This window comes from Lonchura striata, chromosome 17 (assembly GCF_046129695.1).
Source record: "Lonchura striata isolate bLonStr1 chromosome 17, bLonStr1.mat, whole genome shotgun sequence".
NCBI lineage: Eukaryota > Metazoa > Chordata > Aves > Passeriformes > Estrildidae > Lonchura > Lonchura striata.
In genome coordinates this window covers 13,888,117-13,911,070 of record NC_134619.1, presented here as the reverse complement: position 1 = coordinate 13,911,070, position 22,954 = coordinate 13,888,117, and the positions used below count along the sequence as shown (strand labels likewise).

The 22,954-nt window shown below is 55.7% G+C and overlaps 2 protein-coding genes across 16 annotated transcripts in view; both read right to left on the bottom strand.

Moving 5' to 3' along the window:
• Nucleotides 1-690: 690 nt before the first annotated feature.
• On the bottom strand, nucleotides 691-7,556 carry AAR2 (AAR2 splicing factor). Its single transcript, XM_021548103.3, has 3 exons — nucleotides 6,789-7,556; nucleotides 5,088-5,317; nucleotides 691-2,706 (listed from the first exon to the last, which is right to left on the bottom strand). The coding sequence occupies exons 1-3, from the start codon at nucleotides 7,534-7,536 to the stop codon at nucleotides 2,539-2,541; spliced, it is 1,146 nt and encodes a 381-aa protein (XP_021403778.1). The 5' UTR covers nucleotides 7,537-7,556; the 3' UTR covers nucleotides 691-2,538.
• Nucleotides 7,557-9,061: 1,505 nt separating this feature from the next.
• The window catches only part of EPB41L1 (erythrocyte membrane protein band 4.1 like 1), a 65,531-nt gene continuing 51,638 nt past the window's right edge, over nucleotides 9,062-22,954 (bottom strand). For 3 of the 15 annotated variants that reach the window (XM_031506561.2, XM_077787046.1, XM_077787045.1), the window contains 10 exons: nucleotides 20,233-22,791; nucleotides 19,590-19,697; nucleotides 18,060-18,458; nucleotides 16,595-16,687; nucleotides 16,137-16,220; nucleotides 15,903-15,965; nucleotides 14,912-15,007; nucleotides 13,996-14,076; nucleotides 13,031-13,147; nucleotides 9,062-11,932 (listed from right to left, as the gene is read on the bottom strand). In XM_031506561.2, the coding sequence (XP_031362421.2) occupies nucleotides 11,924-11,932; nucleotides 13,031-13,147; nucleotides 13,996-14,076; nucleotides 14,912-15,007; nucleotides 15,903-15,965; nucleotides 16,137-16,220; nucleotides 16,595-16,687; nucleotides 18,060-18,458; nucleotides 19,590-19,697; nucleotides 20,233-22,791 (3,609 nt within the window). In that variant the 3' untranslated portion in view covers nucleotides 9,062-11,923. Of the gene's footprint in view, nucleotides 11,933-13,030; nucleotides 13,148-13,181; nucleotides 13,679-13,995; nucleotides 14,077-14,911; nucleotides 15,008-15,902; nucleotides 15,966-16,136; nucleotides 16,221-16,594; nucleotides 16,688-18,059; nucleotides 18,459-19,589; nucleotides 19,698-20,232; nucleotides 22,792-22,954 lie in introns of those variants that run through there. The other 12 variants (XM_021548120.3, XM_021548121.3, XM_021548122.2 and 9 more) reach the window with 10 other exon arrangements.

The following is a 22,954-nucleotide window of genomic DNA, read 5'->3' as shown; positions in this document are numbered from 1 at the left end:
AACAAACACCAGGAAAACCTAATAAAACCTGAAAAACACTGGAACTGAACCACAGTGGGCAGAGACAGGCAGGGTTGCCACAGCAAAACACTGAGCAAAGAACAGAAATTCAACTTACCACTAAGCAGGACAAGCGAAAGCCCCAAGGAAGAATTGCTGGTTCAAATAAAAATTAACCCTGAGCTAACTTCAGATTCCAAACCACAGCACTGCCAAGTTTTATGCACCTTCCCACCGGCTCCCTTCCACCTTCGGTTTGCTTTCAGAAAACCAGAAGCAGCCTGGCTCGCATCTGACACCCCGCAGATCAGTGGTGCTGGAGGGCTGCAGGCCTTGCTGCAGGGAGCTGCATAAAGCAGCCTGAGCTGCAGCACACCAGCAGATTCCCAGTGCCAGGGCGGAATCACGGCCACAGCCCCCCAGGGGGACACAAGGGCTCTGCTGGGCTCGGCAGTGGGCAGGAGGTGCTGGCACTGACAGGGAAGTCACCATCAGAGAAACAATGGCCCCGCATACACAGCTCAAAAATTGGCCACATTTCTGATGGATTGGGGTGTTCACCAGACTTTTGGAATTCCTTATTCCCTCACAAGTCAGGAAATTGTTGAAAGCACACGCCACACTCTGATTTGCATTTTAGATCAACAGAAGTGGGGAGTGGCCCAAGCAACAGCTCCGATGAGATTGAGAGAAGCTTTATATGTCTTTAATTTTTTAAATTTCTCCCCAGTGTGAGAAATCATACTCACTTTCAAAACATTTAAAAGGTTTATTAAAACCTTATCAAAAATACAGCACAAGACTGAATGGAGAAAATATTACAGCACCGGGAGCAAAGGATTTTCCTCACCATGTGCTCAACCATGTGGAGGTTCCACCTTTTAACCCTTTAGCCCCTCCCAAAGTTCTCTCCATCAACTCCTTCTTTGCTCTCCAGCGGTGGAGATCACTTCCCAAATCCTGATTGGAGTCAGGTGCTGCCATAGTACCAACCCCACCCTCCCAAATGTCCCAAACCCAGGCAGTCTCCTGGTAACGACACAAGGAGGGTAAAACACAACTATAAATCTAAAAAACTTCTCCTAACACATTCGCATGACATTTCCCTTTAATTGTGGGAGTCAACCCTGGCATCACTCATCTGTCACACCAACAAAAAGGGCGTTGTGCCACAACAGGAGGGCTGCACATTCCCATGTCTGCATCTGCAGCATAGGTGATACAAGCAGCAGCAATCCATGGTGCAGGACAATCCAGAGGCCCCACACCGGGAAACTGTCCCAGAGACTGAAAACTCTGGTTTGTCCAACACCAGCGAGCCTGTGGAGCAGGGAGAAGGAATGAAGAGCAGTTTGGGGGTTGCATATGGTCTGGGATTGTAAGATATGTGTGTATTCTACGGCCATATATCAGAGGTGGGGCAGGTTATCCTTGATTCATTGGGTAGTTTTTTTTATCTCTTCAACAACCAATCCTCCCTCCAGGAAATATCTTCTGTTAACGGGCCATTAATTATTAATTATCTTCTGTTCATGGCCAGTGAGTGTCCCTGCATGGCTGAGAAAATTCCAGCATCCATGGGGAGATGCTGCGCCCAGGGGAGGAGCCAAGCATTCCTACCTGGATCCAATCTGCCTTTGGAACCCCCCAGCAGCCTTTGCCCCCTGCATTCCCAGAGGAGCAGCTTTCTTCCCCTGCATTCCCAGAGGAGCAGCTTTTGCCCCCTGCATTCCCAGAGGAGCCCAGGCCCATCTCCCCCAGCCCTGGAGCTCCAGAGGAAAACTCCCCCCTTGTGCAGGATCCTGCTCCAGCAGAAGCACAGCTGGCACTGCAGGAGGGCTGAGCCCCCCTGGGATGGGGCTGAGCCACCTCCCTGACCCACAGGGGACAGGGCTGCTCTCACTCTGGCAGTGGTTTGTTTTTGTTTGTACTATTGCATCTGCATTTTTAGTTTTCCTAGTGAAGAACTGTTATTCCTACTCCCATATCTTTGCCTGAGAGCCCTTTAATTTCAAAATTATAATTCAGAGGGAGGCGGTTTGCATTTTCAATTTCAGTGGAGGTTCCTCCCTTCCTTAGCAGACACCTGGCTTTTCAAAGCAAGACACACCCCTAACCACGGGGGCTCCCCAAGCATGGCACCAGCTCCAGCCCAGCAGGAGGGGAGCAGGGATGAGAGGACAGCCGAGTGTAGGAGGATCGTGGCACTGTCAGGTTTAGGGTTGAATTCCGTATCAAAAGGTCTTTCAGAACTTTAATGATTCTGTGACTTTGTTTGTGGTTTGTGTTCTATCTTGAGATGCTGCAGAAGGGCTGGGAAAACCCCAAGGTGTCCAAAGCTGCCACATGCCAATACTCAAACTCCTCCAACACCTCTGGGCTCCTCACAAAGCGCAGCATCCTCCTGGGTTTCCCCCATCTGCTTCTCTAGCAGAAAGGGGACCACCTTCAGACTCAGCCTTTAAGAAGCTGGCAAGGTTGGAGAAGAGAAGGAAAGGGTCATTTTAGAAGGTCTTTGCTCCTAAGGGGGCCTTTGGCTCAGTCCACCTGCACACCCTCAGGCAGCTCGACCACCACAGGGGCACAGTCATCAGGCTCTGCCTCAAAGTCCCATTTGAATTTCTTCGTCAGGTGAGCCTTGAACTTCTCAGCCTTTTTCCTCAGAGCCTCATCCACAGCCGAGCTGCACGTGCAGGAGAACAGCACCTGAAACAAAGAGCAGAGATCAGGGAGAGCCCAGGCATGGCACCAGCTGGGCACCTCCTCCCTACAGAGCCACCAGGGAGCACCAGGACAGAGCCAGGTCAGGACCCCGGGACTGCAGCTCTGGGGGACCCAACCAAAGCCCCACCTCTCACCCCACAGCCCAAGCCCATCCTGCCTTCAACACCACTGAGTCAGCATCCCACAACCCTGCACTCGGGAGAGAACTCTGTGAAGCAGGAGTGTGTTTGTAACTGAACTGGTACTGTGGAATTCTGAAATATGCCAAAGTGTGAGCTACAGAAAACATCTTGACAAAAGGTATTTTAAAAAATTCAAATACTAGTAGATTTCCAGCAAGTGTCCAAAAGGCCACCTCTCATTTCCATGGGCACAGATCTCCCAAAGTATTTTTGTAACGTGGTATTACCAAAACTTCAGGATACAGAGGAAACTTAATGAAAATACCTTGAATGTCAGAAACAAATGGGAGCTCTCTGGAAAAAGCTTGGTTATCCCCAGCACAGCCATTTCCTTGTGCACAGGGGGCTGAAGTCTAGAAGAACCTCTGCCTTCTATCCCCAAACACAAAACTATTAACATGTCATAAATTCACAGCCTCTGCTGGCACCTTGGGGGGAAATCATCTGTGTGATCAACAGGGCACTGAGCCCCAGAGCCCAGCCCAGCCTGGTTCTGCTCCTCCTGAACCTGTGATCCAGAACTAATTTCCATAAAAAGAAATCTCCTCTGGGGAAAACTCAGCCTCTTATTTACTGGAAGCTGGATAAAACACTGACAATGAGCAGCAGAGTTTGCTGCTTTATGGATGAACATTTGCCTTTTTCTTGCTCATTCTACTGGAAAACTGCCTCTTTCTAACAAAACTCTTACACAGCAATACTGCTGGTAGGGAAAAAATTATTAGATTATACTTCCCACTTCTTCTCAATGAATTGCACATTCAATTATTTATTTCACCAACTTGGTATTTTTTCTTTAACCACTGGTAGGGCTGCAGAGTCACTGGTGACTGCACTGTGCTCTTCTTGCCTTGGATCAAACTCCAAAAATGAAGTTGCTTCCAGAGCTGAGCAGGAACTGCACAGATAATGCCCTCCCCACAGCTCTGAGCAGCTGAGGCAGAGTTCTGATGTCTGTGTGTGAGGTGGGGATAAGGCAAAGCCCAGAGCTTCCCTGGCTCCACTTCAGGAAATCCCACAGGAGCAGAGCAGTGGAGAACTTGGTGAGGAAGGGCTCAGTCTGCAAGGCTTTTCTTTGTCACTGGGAATGTGGTGACTCCTGCCAGGGCTTCAGGGAGATTCTGACACCGGCTCCTGCTGAGGGACTGAAATACAGACTGAGGGAGCCCAGGCATAAACAAGACTCAGGAAGCCAGAAGCAGCAATAAGGGATTCCCAAATTCCCCTCAAGGGGAGAGAATGGCTGGTTGGAGAGTATTCTGGGTACTGCTGTGAACTGACAGCACTGCTCTGAGCGTGCTGCAAACACACCTGGACTGTCCAGTCCTGTAGTGGGATGGAAAAAACCTACCAAATATAAAATGTAAATTAAAACCCTCCCGAGACTTGTAAGAATCACAACTGAAAAATCTGAAAGCCACTTGATTAAGGCAATGCTTCCCAAAACATTTTACCCAGCAATTAAGCCCAAAAACCTTCACCTTCCCCAAAAGTACAGCAAGTACTTGGGTCAACAAGGACAGGGATGGAACTGCACCCACAGCAGAGCCTCCTGCTGGGCTGGTTCCCATTGCTCAGCTTTATCAGGGTGTCTGATATGGGCTTTTTATGTAAACTAAGCCAGTTTGCTGCACTGCCAGCACTGTCACCAGTAGTGGAGCAACTGCTTTCACTGGGGCTGAGCTACACATCTGCCCCACCTGTCTCAGCAGAAGCAGCATCTTTTGCATTTTGGAATAACCATAAATTCCCTCTGGAGAAGAACCTGACTACAGGAAATCCTCAGCTGTGCTAAGGAATGGAAAAGCTGCTTAAACACTATCACTGCCCTTAGCTCACTAAGGCTTTGCTGCAGCTTCCCTGCACACTGAGCACACCATTCCAAAAATCAGCATCATCAGTCCTTCATGCCAAAGGTTTGTTGTTGTTTTTTCTTTTCAAGAATGAAAGGCATTCTGGAAAAATTAAACAAACAGACACCACACTGCACTTGCCCAGCCTCTCTTGTAGCTGTTGAGCTGAATTTCTTACTGAATAACAGAGGGAAAAAGTCAAAATAACCCCTGTGTGCTCAGACAGGTTCCTGTCTCCCATGCAGCTTAATTCCTTTGGCAGTTTCACCCCAAATTTGACACTGCCTTCCCTCCCACTCAACTTCCCAGGGAACAGCCACAAACACACCTGTAAGGTGCTGGTTAAGAAGTTGTCCTGGGAGACAATGTCCACAAAAAAATCTGCTGGGATCTCGTTGAGCTGGTGATAGAGCACGGAAATGAGGTTGATGTAAAGGTCTTGGTACTTCCCTATGGCCTCCTCTGAGCGGCACAGGATGTTCAGGAGCCTCTTCCAGTGCTCAAAGGCATCGTACACATTCCCAATCAGGAAGCAAATGAAGGCAAACTGCAACTCAGCTGTGTGGGTTCAGAGAAGGGAAACAAAACAAAACATGTAAGACTAAACAGATATCCTGTGAATGTGTCATACACAAAGCTCTGCAAATGGTTTCTAAACTCTGGTTTGGCTTTTGCAAAGTGCATTCCTCAAGTGCATACTCAAACACTGACCCTGTACTGCTCTTCAGCTGGAGCAAAACAAAGCAGAACGGGGCAGGTCACCTGTAACTGTGATTATCAGCACTGGAGAAGGACTCTACAGACAGCAAACAACACCAAACAGCCCCAAACATCAAGGCAGACCCTGCTATTATACTTTGAGTGTCCAGCCTGCCAGTGCTGAGTGTCCAGCACAACATGGGACTGCAAACAGCACTGTCCTGGAATTCTGGGAGAGATCAGCAGTGCCTCAACGAGTGTGTTTGTCTTGCTGAATTAAGAGCCAGGGTTCATCACACTGGATGCTTGGTATCAGCTGTTTTCCCACCATTCCCTAAGGCAATTTGTTCTCTCTACATCCTACAGTTGTCTTTGGTAATTTTGAAGAAGAATAAATTGTATAATGTTAATGTACAAAAAAAATGGAAGAAGGGACAAACGAAGGCTTATTCCAAACCTGGGAGGGCTTCTCCCTCCATCCTGCAACAAAACAAAACCCTGCTCTAGGACCTCCACAAACCCAGCATTTATTTGTATCACAGGCTGCAAAGCAGGCTGGAGAACAGCTGAGCTCCGGGAGGTGTGGTGCCCCCACAGCAGGGCTGGCACAGCCTGGACACTGCCACTGTCACTGTCACTGCCACCAGCAGCACACGGAGCACGGCCAGGAGGGGCCGGGCCCTGCAGTAGGAACCACCAGGCCCACAGCTCCTGCCCAACCTAGCAGGAAGAAGGGGCCGGGGGTGCCCATCCCCACTCGGTGCTCTCAGGACTCCGTAAGAGATGTCCTCACGATGTTCCCTGAACAGCTAAGGTGCCAGGGCCACTTGTGACGGCTGCTTTTGACTTCATCGGGGCAATCAGGGCTGCAGCACCACGTTCCCACACCAGAGCCATAGAACAGAATTACAGAATATCCTGAGTCCGGAGGGACCCACAAGAATCACCCAGCCCAGCCCCCGTCCCTGCCCAGACCCCCCGACAACCCCGTCCTGGGCACCCCTGGCAGCGCTGCCCCAATGCTCCTGGAGCTCTTGGGGCCGTGCCCATCCCCTGGGGAGCCTGGGCAGTGCCAGCACCTCTGGGGGGAGAACCTTTTCCTAATATCCAAGCTAAACTTCCCCTGAAGGCCCTCGGGTGCTCTCCCTGGTCACACAGAAGAGAGATGGCAGCTGCCCCTCGGGAGGAGCTGCAGCTCCGGCCTCAGTCTCCTGCAGGCAATGCCAGAAACTGCCCAAACTTCTGTCCTGCGCCGCAGAGCCCTCGGCGCGCCAGGGAACCGGCAGAGGTCCCACCTGGAGCACAGGAATGCCATTTCCCGGGCGCTCACCGAGCAGGCCCAGCGGCCGGCCGGGGTAGCGCTGCTCCATCACCCGCTGCAGGGCGTAGCTCAGGTCCATGCTGTGCCGGGTGATCTCCTCGGGGGTGGCTCCGTCGGGGAAGGCCTGCCGGGGCAGCTCGGAGAAGCGGATCTGGGTGCCGGCCCGCGGCCGCATGCGGGGCAGGCGGGCCAGCCCCTCGGCGTAGCTGCGGCACTGGGCGCCCAGCGGCGGCCGGCGCTGCCCGGCGCGGTCCCGCGTGTGCCGCCCCGCCGCCTCGGGCAGCACCTCGGCGAAGGCGCAGATCTGGCCGCTCTCGGGCTGCAGCTCCTCGGCCGCCGCCTCGCTGATGAAGCTGCTCAGCGACACCCACTTCTTCAGCGTCTCGTAGGGGTAGGGCCCCAGGAAGGGGTCCAGCTCCCGCAGGCTGTCCCGCAGCGCCTCGCCCTGCTCGGGCGGCTCGGGCCGCACGGCCTCGCCCGCGGGGTCCCAGCGCAGCACCCGCACCTCGCGGCGCCGCAGGCTGAGGAAGCGGCCGGAGCGCGGCCCCGCGTCCCGCCCGCCGGCGCCGGCCGCGCTGCAGTGCACGAAGTGCAGCCCCGGCGGCACCATCTTCACGCCGCGGAACCGCGGCCCCACGGCCCACGCGCTGTAGTCGATGCCGAACTCGGTGCCCTCGGGCACGTCCAGCACCACCACGGCCGCGCCCTCGAAGAAGAGCTGCCGGGCCAGCTCGGGGTCCGGCCGCAGAGCCGCCATGCCGGGCCGCACCGAGAGCGGCGGCGCTGCCCGGACATCCGGGCCCGGCGCGGGAGGAGCCTCCGCGCCGCCCGGCCCCGGCCCCGGCCCCGGCCCCGGCCCCGGCCCCCCGGCCCCGGCCCCCCGGCCCCGGCCCCGGCCCCCCGGCCCCGGCCCCGGCCCCCCGGCCCCGGCCCCGGCCCCCCGGCCCCGGCCCCGGCCCCGGCCCCGGCCCCGGCCCCGGCCCCGGCCCCGGCCCGCCGGCCCCGGCCCCGGCCCCCCGGCCCCGGCCCGCCGGCCCCGGCCCCGGCCCCGGCCCCGGCCCCGGCCCCCCGGCCCCGGCCCCGGCCCCGGCCCCCCGGCCCCGGCCCCGGCCCCCCGGCCCCGGCCCCCCGGCCCCGGCCCCCCGGCCCCGGCCCCGGCCCCGGCCCGCCTGCGGGAACTGCTCCCGATCGGTGCCGCTCCGTCCCTGTCCCCGCCGGCCAGCCTCAGCCCCCGGCCCGCCGCTGCTCCCTTCTGCCTCTCCGTGGCTGGCGGCTGCCCCCGCTGACCCGCTGTCCCCCAAACCGGTCGCCAGTCCCTCCAGCTGCCTGCCATTCCCCTGGGCCCCCCGTGCTCCCAGCCCCGCAGCGGGACAGACGGACAAGAGCCGTGCCTGGGACTGATGGAGCGAGAGGCCCCCGGGACAGACACTGAGACCCTCACTGTGACACAGACACCGTCCCAGCACCACGTCCTCCCTTCCAGGACAAGACAGGGCCGGGGTCCCCAGGGATGGGCAGCTCCCTCTGCCTCCCGCACCCCGAGCATTCTCACAAGCCCGAGGCTCAGCACCTGCCACACGAAGCCGCTCCCGGCTCCACCAGCCGCAATTCCCGACCTGGCAACATCATCTGCCCTTGGTGTGCTGAGAGCCCACCTGCAGAACTGCGTCCAGCTCACGCTGGAGGGGCGCAGAGATGTTGGAATGAGTCCGGAGGTGGCCATGGAGATGCTCAAATGGGCTGGAGCCCTCTGCTCTGGAGGCAGGCTGGGAGAGCCAGGGGTGCTCAGCTGGAAAATTAAAGGCTCCAGGGAGAGCTCAGAGCCCCTTGCAGGGCCTAAAGGGCCTCCAGGAGAGCTGGAGAAGGACCTGGGACAAGGGCCTGGAATGCCAGGACATAGGGAATGACTTCCCACTGCCAGAGGGCAGGGTTAGATGGGATATTGGGAGGGAATTCTTCCCTGTGAGGGTGTGGAGGCCTTGGTACAGGTCGGCCAGAGCAGATGTGGCTGCCCCTGGATCCCTGGAATTGTTGAAGGCTAGCCTGGATTGGGTTTGGAGCACCCTGGTCTAGTCAAAGGTGACCCTGTCTGTGGCAGGGGATAGAACACGATGAGCTTTATATTCCCTTCCAGCCCAAACCATTCTGGGATTCTGTGATTTCTACAATCTTCTCTTTAGACAAAGCCTGGTATTTCCATGTGCAGTGCTCCCTGTTGCAAGGTTCCCTCTTCACGTCTCCATCCTCTCAACAGGAAAGAGTTAACCGAGGCCCCAGGCTGATTTAGCATCAAACACATTTATTTCACTTTTATTGAATACAAGAACAGTGAGCACACACGCATACACCACTGAGCACTGAAAAGGAGTATGACCAAAGGGGGTGAGGGAGAACAAGGGAAGAGAAAAGGAGAGTTAGTGAAGGAACAACAGAGCGTTGCAGTTGGTTGGTAAGGTGCTTCTCAAATAAAAATAAATATTATTATTATTATTATTATTATTATTGTTACTGTTATTACTCATGCAATTGCAGGCCAGGTTCAGAATGAATTTGTGGGATTGGGTAAAAACAGGCACTCATGTCTTCCACCCCTTTCCACAGAAATGGCCCCTGGAAGAAAAAAAGCAGTGACCAGCTATCCAGAACAGAGAGTGGTGATGGGCAGGCTGGGGCTGAGCAGCAGAAAGCTGCAAGTCACCAGGAGAACAAGCAGTGAGCTTTTTTTCTTTGCTTTTATTATTTTCTTTTAAGAAAAAAAAAAAAAAAAAAGGTTTGGACAGTGCCACTGATGAACACGCTGTGGGAGCCAGGGGCTGCTCACTGCAAACAGAACTCCCTCAGCCCAAGTGCACAGGGAGCCTCAGTCTACTCAATCCCATGGGAGCCTTGGCTTCCCACGCTGGGCACAACACCAGAAGCAACTCTGCAGGGTCACAGCGGCCTCGGGTGGGCTGGCGAGGGGCCCCAGCCAGGTGGGCTCCCCTGGCCCTGAATTGTGACATGTACTGGTGAACGCCAGCACGGGGCAGACCCCGGCCCTCTGCCACTTCTGGCAGTGCCTCTGCTGGGCACAGCTGGCTGGGCTGCATTGGGAAAACAAACGAGAGAAAAGGAGCCTCTTTGCAACTGCCCTAAGTGCTGCTAGGCTGGGGCTGTGCTCTCTGGAGACACGTGGCTGGCAGCTGGGGATGGGCACTGGCAGCAGCCCCTGTGCTCTTGCCTTCCATGCCTTGCAGGAGAAGCCTCTCTGCCAGGAGAACAGACTCACTGGTGAGCAGCTGCCAGGGAGCAGCTCCCTCCTGGGACAGCGCAGGTGGGAGCAGGGTCTGCCCACGGCATCCTCATGGCTCAGGAGCTCCTGCTCGGGCATCCTGTGAGCCCTGGCAAGGCCTGGCAGAACACACCTGGTCCTGGGCACAGCCTGTGTGAGGGGTGGGAGACTAAAGGCAAAATGGTGCAGAATCATGGCTCCTTCGGTTTCTGCAGGAGCTAGAAACAATTCCAAGAAGGAAACCCATTTCTTTCCTTTCCTTTCTGGTTTTGGTTGGGAGCCTACCTGAACTGCCTGGTTCACAGTGTATGGGGCCCTGGGCTTGGCCCACGATCCCCTTCCAAAGGCAGCCCTGGAGGGAGCCTGTGGCTGAAGGCCGAGCTGGGAGCAGCCCCACTGACGCCTCCTGGGCTCTCCCATCCAGCCTGGAACGCTGGGGACACTCTGCAGGGATGGACACAGCACGCTCCCTGCCCTGCCCATCCCCAGGCAGACAGGGGAGCACTGCCACGGCCCTGCCAGCGCTGTCCCCAGCCCTCTGCCATCACACCCCTGGTAGTGGGGGAGGCAGGGCACAAACAGCCCCTCTGCCTTTGACCCTACAAAAAAACTCAAGAACCTGCCCTACTGGGAACCAGAAGCAAAGCAAAGCCACCCCACTACCGCAGGGCTCCTGCAGGGAGCCCCGAGCCCTGCGGCTCCCGTCTCGCTCCCCGCTGACCCTGGGGGCAGCTCTGGCTCGGGGGCTGGGAGCCCATCGTGCCTACGGCTGGAGCTGGAGCCTTCCGTGCCCCTCCAAACCTCGCCACCACACACTGCAGACCACCGGCAGGACATTCCTGTCCTTTGCCCCCTCCCCTCCCCCCAGCCAGCAGCAGCCAAAACCTTTCCCATTCCTTCTTGTGGGACTCAGAGTCCCATGTGTGATCTGGGTCTCCAAGTACCCCAACCACAGTCAATCCATGAGTTAACAATTTCAAAATGTTGGCACCGTCTGTACCATCACTGTTGAATTATTTCAGCATTGTTCCCTCCCTCCCCCTCCGTTATATAGAATAATATACAGAACTGAAATGCACATCCATATGAAACCCCACAGGCTGCTCGTTAGAGATGAGAAACCATGTACATATCATTTGCTTTTGTTTGAAATGAAACCAATTCCTAAATACCTTCAGAGAACAAGAGGTTGGACAAGTGCACAGAGAAGATAAGGAAGGGAAGGGGAAAAGTTAACAGAACCCCCCCAAAAATGCAAAAAACCAGCATGGAATGAGGAGAAGGGCGAAATGACACTTGTGAATTGGAAAATAACTCTAAGGTCATAACTTCAATGTTTTTCTCTCTTCTTTCCAGAGGTGGGGAATGGTTTTGCTTCTGCTTGTGGTTTTTAACTTCAGTTTGCTTACTTGCTTTGTTGCAAAGCAGTTTTCCTTTCCATTCAGTGTGCAACAAATGAACTCATGATTGTGTGTCCTTTCATGTAACATGCAAGATGGTGGCTTATTGTATTGTTACCAAGATTATGGTTATTATTACGACTTTTTAAATCTGATTTGATCACCAATCCACGAAATTCTTCAATTTATCTGCAGAGGGTTGCCTTTGTTTGTTGGTGGTGTTGTTTGCTATTTGTTTCCAGCATATAGCAGCAGTGCAAGGATGCATTTTGTTTCCTGTTTTTATATATATATATGTATGTATGTATATATATATATAATATATTTGCTATTCCTTTTTTAAAAATTTTTGTCTCTTGCCATGAACATTGCAGCCAGGATGTCTATGTCTTGCTGACAAATCCAGCATGAAGGCTCCTTCTCCCCTGTTCTCCAGGTTTGAATATAGATGTTGGCTTCCAGGAACATGTTGGTCAGGATTCCTGTGCAAGGCAGATAGAAAGGACCAAGTCATGGAGTGCCAGTCCATGGAGGCTCCTCTTTGGATGAAGGCACTGGATAGAAACTTTGCAAACACTTGGGGCCACAGTTTACATTTAGTTAGCAGGAGCTCTGGTTATTGGCAGGAATTCAGGCACTGGGGTGGTGTTGGTGCATGAAGGACATGAGGGGAGCTGCTGCTCCCTCACTTTAAGCCATTCCACTAAAACTGGGTGGATCCTATGGGATGCAGGAATGTCTGGACTTGTTTGTACTGTGGGACAGGATGAGGCAGCTCCACCAGCCTCTCATGACCTTCCCAGCTGCATTACTGGTCGCTTTTCCAGGCTTAAAAGCTGCCCATCAGAACCTTCATATGATAAAGAAATGGAAAGTCCCAGTTCTGAGGAGCCTCTCCAAATGCACCTGCACCCTGGCTGCTGCCAGAGCCCCCAAACTGTTCCCTCTCCTCTCCACCTCTGTCCCCACTGCTCCCACACAGGGTCTGGTGGCTGTGCCAACCCAGAGGAGCCGCATCTCCTGGCTGACAGGGGGGAATGGGGTCAAATAGGGGGTTTAGGGTGGTGCAGGACTCCCCAAGTCCTAGAGAAGTGTCTGGGACTCTGATAGCTTTGCGGTGTCTGCAGGGAGGTGCAAACCTTGTGTGCTGCTGTGTATAAAAACCCAGCCTGAGGATCTGAGGGGACTGAAAATCTGTAGAGTTTCTGTAAAGAAGTTATCATTTTTGCCAGCATTGGTCTGATACTTTGGCTTTGCATAACCTGTAGACAAATGCCTCAGCCTATCCACAAACCTGAGGTCCCCTCAAACCCCTTCCCACTCCAGGGGGACGAGCAGGTCCTTTCCAGGTCTTTTCCTTTTTACATCAAATGCCTCTGAGCCCCGTGCTGAGCAGGACAGCAGGGTGACATCCACAGCATTGCTTTCAGTGACATGGTAGTGGCTTCCTGACCACAACCAGGTGGCAGTGCCCAGAGCCACCATGCCAGTATCTGTGGCTGGTGGGGACCAGAGATCGTGACCTATTACACCCCCATTACCAGCAGGTGTACATCACTCCTGGCAGCTTCTCCACCTACCTGAGGTTTCTTGTCCCTTTCCTCTGGAGAGGGCTCTGTTTCTCTGTACACCACAGCTTTGGTTACCAGCATGTCAGGGTGCTGGAGTTTTGCCTCTTTGATTGCTAAAGCCAGTGCCTGGAAAGCAGAAGGGTGAGAGAGAGAGCATTTATCCTCCCTCTCCTGCAATCAGACACCCTGACTGCAGCCAGAAAGCAGCTGAGTAGGATTCCAGGGAGCAGAGTCGGATTCCAGGATAGGAATGCAGGGGTTCAGAGCTGAACCCACAGCAGCCTGGCAGACGAGGCTGAAGCCCAGCATGGGAATCCAGCATGATTGGGAATTCATCCATGATTGGGAGCCCTCATGAGTTGCCTTTCTCTGCTTTTTTTCTGTACAGATGTGCTACTGAAACCTGGGCAAAGGAAAACACTAGAAAAATCTACAGGAATTAGCAAATTCATTATCATAATTCTAAAAATTAATTTAGAGCCTTTTATTTATTTTATCTCTTTATTTTTTTCTTAAGTAACAAATCCCAAAGGGTGAGGCCACAGGAAAATGAGATTTGTGTCAGTCTTTGTTATTTCATCACAAAAGTGTGTCACATTTGTTCTCTGACACTGAGGCACCATCACCTGGAGAGACTCAACCTGTAGTGGGATTGTGCTGGAAGAGAAAGGTGACCTGGGTCACTTTGGAGTATTTCAACAGAGAAAGGGTACCTAGAAATATGTTTATGACCATAAAAAAGTGACACCATCACTCTGTTCTGCACTGGGATGTGGCCTTTGCCATGGCTTCATGGTGGGAGACGGCCTGAGGGTCACTGCATCCATGGGAACCTGCCCTACTGGACAGGTCTGGGGCCTTGGTGGTCAGTTTTTGGACAAAAGCAGTAAACAGGTTCAGCTAGAAGTAGAAACATGCAGTACTGCATCCAGGGACAGCCAGAACTGGGCAAAGGCAGGGCATCCTGCTCCTACCTGGTCCTGGTCCACATCTTCATCGCCCGTGATGATGATGCGCTTCTCTATCCGGGTCTCGGAGAACCCTCCTTTCACAGTCTGTGTGAGGAGAAGGAGAGCTCTCACCCCTGTCCCAGAGCCAGCTCCAGGCAGGGGAACTCTGCCATGGGAGCAGGAACAGCACCAGCATCGCCTCAGGAACTGCCCCTTAATTCAGCAGAGCTCCCACTGCCCTTGACTCAGGGAGAAGTGTGGCACACAGCAGCCCCCACAGGGGAAGGAGAAGGGCTGGGGCAGGTGCCAAGCACCCTGCTCCTGCTCAGCTCCCTCACAGAACTGCTGCTATCTTCATAGAATCATGGAATCACTGAGGCTGGCAAAGCTCTCTGCAATTACCAAGGGAAACTGTTCCCCCAGCACTGCCAAGGCCACCACTGATCATGTCCCCAGGTGCCACAGCTACACATCTTTGAAACCCCTCCGGGGATGATACTCCACCACTGCCCTGGGCAGCCTGTGCCAGTGCCCAACCACCTTTCTCTGGCAAAATTTTCCCTGATACCCAATCTAAACTTCCCCTGGTGCAACTTGAGGCCGTTTTCTCCCATCCTATTTAATCTGTATTTAATCTGGGGATGCAACAGCCATGGGTAAGGCCTTCTGCTACAGCCTTGTCTTCTTCACTTCCCACCCCTGGCCTGCCCCTGCTGAATGCACACCCCTGGCTGTGCCTGCCTGCTGTGCTCACACCTGGCTGGATGGGACAGGCAGCACCCAGGGCACAGAGCCCTCTGTGGGATCACCATTCCCATGGGACAGCACACAGATCTAGGCTTGTTGGAAGGAGAGGGGCCCTTTCTGCTGTACCTGGCACAATATAAATCCACTCATCCCCTAATTCCAGGCGTTCAGGAAGCCCTGGAGCTGCTCTCACCTTGGTAACGTGGGTGGTGGTGGAGGTGGAGAGCGTTTCCGCAGTGGCACTGAATATGCTGGTGAGCACCTCCTTGCCAGCAGAGCCGCCCGAGATCTGTGGGACATGAGCAGTGCACTCAGGGGACATCCTGGGGAAGCCCCAGCCCAGCTCCCAGCCAGCCAGGACCTCCCCGCTGGGATGCACCCTCTCAGCCAAGCATGGGAGGGGACAGATGGCAAGGGAAAAAGGCAATTGAGTTGTACGTCCAACTGCACCAAGGGCTTGGAGGGTCAGGGAGAGGTTTCCACAGGTATCCCAGGCTGGAGAGGGCCTCTGCAGTGGGCAGAGGATCTCATGGCTGCTTTTGGCTCTTCCCTGCACACCCTCAGGGCCACTCTAGCACAGAGTTCTCAGGCTGCCTTTGCCTCTGTCCATCCTACTGTGCATGCCAAGGGCTGGGAAGGAAGGCTGGGAAGGAAGGCTGGGAAGGATGCACTGGTACCCCAGCACTCTGTTCTTCCTGCAGCACAAAGAGATGAGCCTGGGGCAGCATCTGGTGTTTGGCCAGGCTGGACCCTTAAAAATGAAGGGTGGAGTAAGAAATCCCTTTCCAGAGGAAGGGCTGTGCTGAGCAGGATGGTTGGTGGCCATCACCTCCACTGGGAGTCAGGAGACTTTGTGGGTGGTCTTGGGTGACCCCGCAGGACACCCAGGGCTAAGTGCATCTCAGCCCACTGCCCCAAGGACTGAGGAATTTTTGGGAATTACCCTCCTCAGGCAGATGCTCAAGGTACGGATCTAGCATAGGAAAAAGCCCACAGGTTGAGGTCTCCTGACTTCTTGCTCCCCAGACTTCTGAGCATCCTTCTTCCCTTTCTAATACCAACACAGCAGCCAGGTGCCAGTGCTGGGAACACAGCAGGGCCCAGTGGGACCCACTCCCACTCCCAGCCCTAGAGGGTTGCCTTCCCCAGCTTGGCCTTGCTGGTGGCACCATGTGCCCCCTCACCGGTGACAGGGAGCGAAGGTCTGTAGTGGGAGCAGCTCCTTTGCCAGCCTTGGTGCCGTGATCCTGAAAGAAGAGCAGACGGGCATGTTGGCTCGTGTTGGCATGGGGCAAACGTGGCAGATATCACCCTCCAAAGACACCCCCAGTGGGGTAGGGTCCCCCCAGCACAGCTGGCCCCAGTCACCCCCGCAGGGGACAGTGGCTCCCCCACCCTCAAGGGCCAGCCCTGCTTACTGAGGTCACCAGCGCTGTCTCTGTGGTACCAGCCTGGGCAGTGCTGGTGGTGGTGTCCCTGCTGCCCGGGGTGCCTCCGTCCACCTGCCAGGGCAAAGGAAACCAGGTGAGCCTGGAGGTGCCACCAGGGAGTGGGTGACACTTGCAGGGACAATGTGGCCATATCCTGATGCCAGAGGAAGCCAGGGAGGGCCATGAAGCTACAGACAGTTGGTGGCTGTCATCCACTATTGATGTTCACTATAGGCATGGCAGGTGGGCCCAGGGACACTCAGAAAACATCTCTGGCTGGGCTTTAGTTTGTGTTTTTTGGAGACTTCAGCAAGCCAAGGGTGAACAGAGACCCCCAACCACCCCACAAAGCCCCTGCCCTCCCAGCACTGCTACCAGGGACAGAATTGGTGGGCTGAGGCTTTGGGAAGCCTCAGGGCTCAGCCTCTGGGGAGCCACCATGTCACCTGGGCCGTGTCTGTGATGCTGACCCAATGGGGAGTGGAGCCTTCTGCTTCGGGCTTCTTCACAGTCACAGCATTTGCTTTTGGGGCTGAAGGCTGCAGGAGAAACAACAGAGAGTCAGCAGAGCCAGGCCCTGGGGCACGATGCCAACAGCCCTGAGTGCTCTGTCCATGGCACGGCACTGGAAAGACCTTTAAGGTCCCTTCCAACCTAGCCACTCCAATTCTCTGCTCCTTGTGCAGCAGCCCCTGGCAAGGCATCCCTGCCCGGCTCCTTCACAGGTGCCACGCACACAACGTTCTGTGAATGTCACATTGAGTCCTACCCAGGCAAACAGCAGGGCTGGGCTTCTGCCCTGGGCAGACAGGCACCACCCACAGTGCCCTGTGACCCACACCCCCCAAATCATGGGCTGCTCTGTCCCTGGGATTTTTTGGATAGATTTTTAGACACCATGGATAAGGACAAACTGTCCTGCAAAAGCCAAGTGAGATCGACCAAAGCAGTTTCATGGCTGTGCTGCAACCATTTTGTGATCTGTACCAGCTCCTGGTGTCTCTGGGTACACCCAGAGTGTCAGAGCCTTGGGGGAATGGACACAGGCTGCCAGCACTGCCCTGATGCAGGAAACTGGAGCTGCCAAGGGCTCCTGCACGGGGAATGTTTCACTAATGCTCAGTATTCCCGAGCCAACAGCACCCTGCCCACACTGGCCCTGGAGCAGATCCCCCACGGCCACAGCTCCACACCAGAGTTTCCAGGCTGGCTCAGAGACAGCTCCCTCCAATTCTGCAGCTCTTTCATGGCTTTAGGTCTGGACTAACCTCAGCAGCTCTGCCCAGCACTGGGGACTTACCTGCAGGGCTGGAGGCTGCCCTAGGTGGGTGGGCTGGAGATGGCCCTGGCCCAGCACAGAGACAAGGCCACATAGAGCTGGGGCTGGTTCTGCTGTTCTGTCTCCGTGAGTGCAATCAGCCCCACACACATGCACATGCAATTTTGTTAGCCCTGCTATGACCCCTCCCAGCACAAAGTGACCCTCCATGACCTCCAGGGCAGTTCCACGAGGCCAATCCCTTCCAGCCCCCGCATGACCAGAGAGGTTAGTGGGCAGCACATGACTCTGCACTACACAGACTGGTCACTGAATTCATGCAGGACACGAGGACAGCTCCGATGGTTAGTGCCACGTGCCCTCCCTGCGGTGCACATGCTGCTGTGGGCTGAGTGGGGCAGCCACACGCAGGGACAGAGGTGACAGTGATTCCTGCTGGTTAGCAGATGCACGAAGCACGTGACAGAGCCATGCAACACAGACACAGCGTGCACGGGCAGGAACGGGCGGGGGGGGCAGCCAGCATGCTCCCCAAAACCAGCCGGGAGCGCACACCCGCCAGGCAGCGCCGGGCACGGACACGGAGGCACGATGGCACCGGGCCGGTCCCAGTGAACGGTGTTCCTGTGTACCTCTGGCTGGGAGACATCTGGGCTGGGCTGGGAGACCTTATCCCTGCCTTTGGGATCCTCTTCCAGTCCAGGAACTGCTTTGTCAGTGTGCTGGAAGGAAACCAAGCCTTCATCTTCTGTTTCACTCTTGTCCTTGTCCAGCTCGGGCAGGCTCCGGGAGATGTCCTCAAAGGCCGTGCCATGGAAGTCCCCGATGACGGTGAAGTCCACCTCCGCTTCCAGGCTGGAGGTTGAGCTGACGGTGATGCTGGAGCACTTGCGCTCAATGGCCAGGTGGTTGTCCTTCAGGAAGACCGAGTCCTTCTCCTGGTCGGGCTCCTCGTCGCCGGTGTCACTCTCGGGGGCCCTGTGCCGGGGCGGTTTCACCCTCTCCTCAGGGCCCTCCCTCACACCTGCTCTCTGAAGGAGACACAACCGTGGAGAGATGGGGCCGTGAGCACCGCGGGGCAGTGCCGGCGGGGACACGGCAGCAGCAGGAGGAGGAGGAGGAGGAGGAGGAGGAGGAGGAAGACTGCAGCAAACATCACAGAGTAGAGTCAAACACAACTCAAGCATGGAGACCGAAACCTTTCTGACAGCAGTGGCTTTGCTGGGGGAGAGAAGGCGACTCCATTGGATTGTGCCAAAAGTTTGTTGGCAATGAATCATCTCAAAAAGGCTCGGTCAGACAAAAAAAAAAGCTCGGCCAGCTTGGAGGCACTTCAGTGCGCTGGTGGAAGCAGATGGATGCAAAACAATGGGTCTGACAGGAGACATTCAGAAAGAGCTCAGATGAAGGGCTATCAGATGTCAGTGACTCAAAAAAACAAACAAGGGAAAGAAAGAGAGAAGAGTTTGAAAGGAAAGGGCCCAACAGCCAGGCACGGTGAGGGAGAAGCAAAGGAGGGTGCCAATTCCACTGAGGAGGAGTGAGCCAATTCCACTGAGCATCCTGTGAAGCATCACCCTGGGGGGAGGTCCAGCCCAACAGCTGCCCCAGGGTGAGTCTGCCCCACTGACACCACCTGCCCCTCTAGAGGCCTCAGGTGAGTCTCAGGGTGACCTGGTCAGTGTAATTGACAGCATGGCCAGAGCCAAGGGATGACCTCCCTCCATCCACTCTTCTCCAGACACGGACATACCTCTCAACTCTGCCATCGGAGGGGACGTGTCCCATTGCCACACTCTGCCATGAAGCCATGGGAAATCTACACCCAGTTGTCCCTTAGGAACAGCTCTAAGCCCACCAATGCCAGAGGAAAACCCACCTCCTGGCTTCTGCTCCAAGCGTTTGCAGCCAGGGCCATCCCCCAGGGGCCGGACTGTGCCAGCACACCCCTCCCTCGGCACTGTGGGAGGTTGAGAGGTATGGGCAAAACACAGGGTGTCCAGCAGCGCCGGGGGAGCACGCCTGCAGACACGTGTGGGGGGCTGTGTCTGACCAATACATACAGAGGGCCCTGCAAGGGGAGCGGAAGGGCAGCACAGCCCTGGCCGCGGGGCGAGCGCTCACACTGCTGGGAGAAGCACTTAGCAAAACAGCACTGAGACCTGCGAGACCACTGGAACAGCAGCCTTTACATTCTCTTCTTTCAGGCTGGATTTTACTGATGGGTCACATAAATGCTTTTCTTCCCCACTTGGTTCCTGAGATTTGCTCTGGATTAGAGAAAAGGGTTAGTCTGAAGGAAATGAACTCTGCAGGAGCTGCTTTAGCGCTCACGAGAGCGAGGGAAGCTACTCAATCACCCGGCCACCAGCTGGCTGAAGGCAGAGCAAGGTGGCAGCTAAGCAAGAAGGGGTAATCAACCAATGTAGGAAATGCAGGAGTGAAGCTGGAAGCGTGGGCACGCTGCTGCTGGGGCTGTGTGTCCGTGACAGTCCCAGCTCCTCCAGCCACCCCCATGGTGCCCTCTCCTGCTCCCAGCCACGGAGCTCGGGTGCCCCTCCTGGGTTCAGCGAGCAGCATTCTCCAGGGAGCCAAAATGTCGTGGGGGGCGCAAAACAAAAGCTGATGAACCGACTGGGCAGCGGCTGCGCATGCAGCCAGTGAAGCCTGACCACACACACAGACAGAGAGGACAGGGATGCAAAGCGCCTGCTGCCAGTCAATGGATGTGAGGAGCCACTGGACACGGGCAGAGCCACAGAACATGCGCACGAATGTCCCGTCCGGACGGTTCAGTGCAGTTACCACGGCCTCGGCCAGGGTGAGCTCACAGCCGGAGTCGGGCGAGGCCAGGTCAGCACTGTCTTCTTTGTGCTCAGGCTCAGCAGAGACTCGTTCCTTCAGCGAGTGGGGCTGGGAGGTGTCTCCTGAACCAGCCCCTTGCCCGAGGGCCAAGGACCCCACACCGGACACAGGTCCCACTGCAGGGGGTGAGGTGAGGTCAGTGCTCAAAGGCACATCCTGTTCCAGATTTGTCTTCCCCGTGGCTGTCACCGATGTCTCAGTTTCAGGCACATGCTCCTGTCCCTCCTGGGCTGCCCTTTGCTCTGCTTCGCCTTGCTCAAACATCTTGATCTTGGAGGCCACGGAAGTTTCCCTGTAGCTCTTGCTGTCCTCCTGGTTTCCTGGGGCCACAGTAGCATCCCAGTGCTCTGGGGCCACAGCTCCTGCCAGCCCAGCCATGCACACCAACACCCCAGGCTCTGCTGGATGTGTCCCACCACTTGATTGCCCTGCCCCACCTTCATTCACCAGCGCAGGGAGCTGGGATGCCTCGTTTCCTTGGCACAATCCTGCGGTAGGGGACTGTAAGTGTGGGACATCAGCAGCTGCTCTGGGAGGAAAGTCATCCTGCAGTGGCTGCCCCAGAGCCAGGTCACTGTCCCTGGTGCCTTCTGTGACTGTCTGGCTCCCACCCTGCAGATCTTGTCCAACACTGAACTCCGAGTCCTGGTGTGGTTCTTGTGCTTTGGGATGTGCAGTGTGGAGGGACAAGTCCCTCAGGGTTGTCTCAGTCTGGTGTTCTGCTTCTTCTCCCTTGGCGGGCAGCTCAGCCATGCCAAGGCTTTTGCCATGGGACAGTTCTTCCATCCCAGAGCCTTCATCTCTGGTCAGCTTCCCTGACCCTGAGCCCTGGAAGAGCTCTTTGATCATGGGCTTCTCCTCCTGCAGTGGCTCTTCAGTGGCAGGCACATTGCTCTGTGCTGTGTCCATGTCCTGGGCCACCTCCCTGATGGCCAAGTCTCTAACCTGGATTGACTCTGCTGCAGTGAGTGTGTTTTGGGGTGGTTCTCCTGTAACAGAACTTGTTTCCTGATGGGGTTTCCATGAGGCAAATCCCACATTCTGGGATTGTTCTTCAGCTTCAGGATCGGTGCCCACGGGTAGTGCCACCTGCATGGAGGGGCTCACACGCTTGGGCATGGCCACCTCTTTGGCAGGGATGGTGCCCAGGGCCAGGTCTGTGCCCTGAGGCTCCGTACCCAGAGAGGACTCTGCAGGGACTGGGCTGGGTTTCTGGGGAAGGGGTGGAGGGACAGGAACATTGGGTTTGTCCCCCTCCAACCCCACGGTGTAAGTGTGGCCCTGCCAAGACCCAGCTGATGATGGAGGCGAATTGGGCTCTATCTCTTCCATCTGAAGAACCACTCTGGCACTTTCCTCCCTGTCACTGTCTGCTCCAACCCTTCCCAAGGCCCCCCCCAGTGCTGGGCAGATGTCTGGGGACTGTGCACGGCTCCTTCTGTGCTCCTCAGCCCTGGGGCCATCCCCTGCCAGGCCACATAACTTCAAGCCTCCTACCGAGCTCTGCAGCTCCTCTGGTCCCACCTCCTGGGAACACAGCAGGGCTTCACTTCCTGTGGGTGCTCCTCCAGGCACTGCAACACCAGGTGCCTTCTCTGGATGCAGGGACAGCTCTTCCCACTCTGAGAGGGGATGTCCCCCCAGGCTGGTCCCATTACAGCCCATCCCAGGCATCTCCAGTGCTCCAGTGGGTTTTTCAGACACTGTCCTGTGCTGGTGACTTGCTGACAAGAGGGCTTGGACCTCTTCTGCCACAGGTGCAGCGTGCCCGGATCCCTCCCAGGTTGCGTTTACTGGGGCTTCTGGTCTCTCCTCCAAGCCAAGGCACCCACCAGTGTCCGAGACCAGGTGTGTTTTACTGTCCTTCTCCTCCCCCTCTGGATCTCCTAAGTAGATGATCCTCTGGGTTGCAGAAGTCTCTGAGCTGTCGTCACCAGCCTTCACTTTAATTTTCAGGAGCTCTGGGGCTGTGGCTGACACTCTGGCCTCCTGCTTCTTGAAGGCTGCAGAAGCACGTTCCTTGGAGAGCACCTCACCTTCTCCCTGGCGAGGCTCTGGCTCCAAAATCTTGGTCCTTTGCCTCTCTTCAGGCTGCTGACAGGGCTTGGGCAGCCCTGGCTCCCTGGTGGCTGTGCCTTTGCCTGGCTCTTGGGGCTCCCCCTCCACGCTCTCAGTGGGTGGATGTGCCTCCCCCGGGCTGGACTCACCCCTGCTTTCCTTCTCATAGAGATCATCCTCCCACACAGACTCAAAATCCTCAGGACTAGCAATCATTTTGGCTCTCTTCCTCGTCTCCAAGGCTGCAGCTGCTGGCTCTTCCTGGCCTGCCACGTCCTTGGCTTTCCCTACTGTCACCACCACTTTCGTCAGGCTCCCACTTGTGTTCCCCTCCGAGGTCCCTGCACGTGCTTCTTCCGTCTTGGCTCTCAGAGTTTTCCTCAGAGCTACAGCTTCCAGCCTAGGGGCTTCTCTCTCTATAAATACCCAGTGCTCCGAGCCCTGTATTGCAATTGGAGCAAGAAGAGTTAAACGCATCAGAAACCCCGGCCCCCAGTGCTGCTGGCACAGCTGGTCTGCCTGGCACAGGGCTGGCGACATCATCATCATTATTATTAATATCATTATTACTGTTGTTCTTATCAAGGCCAGAGCTGGGGCTCTG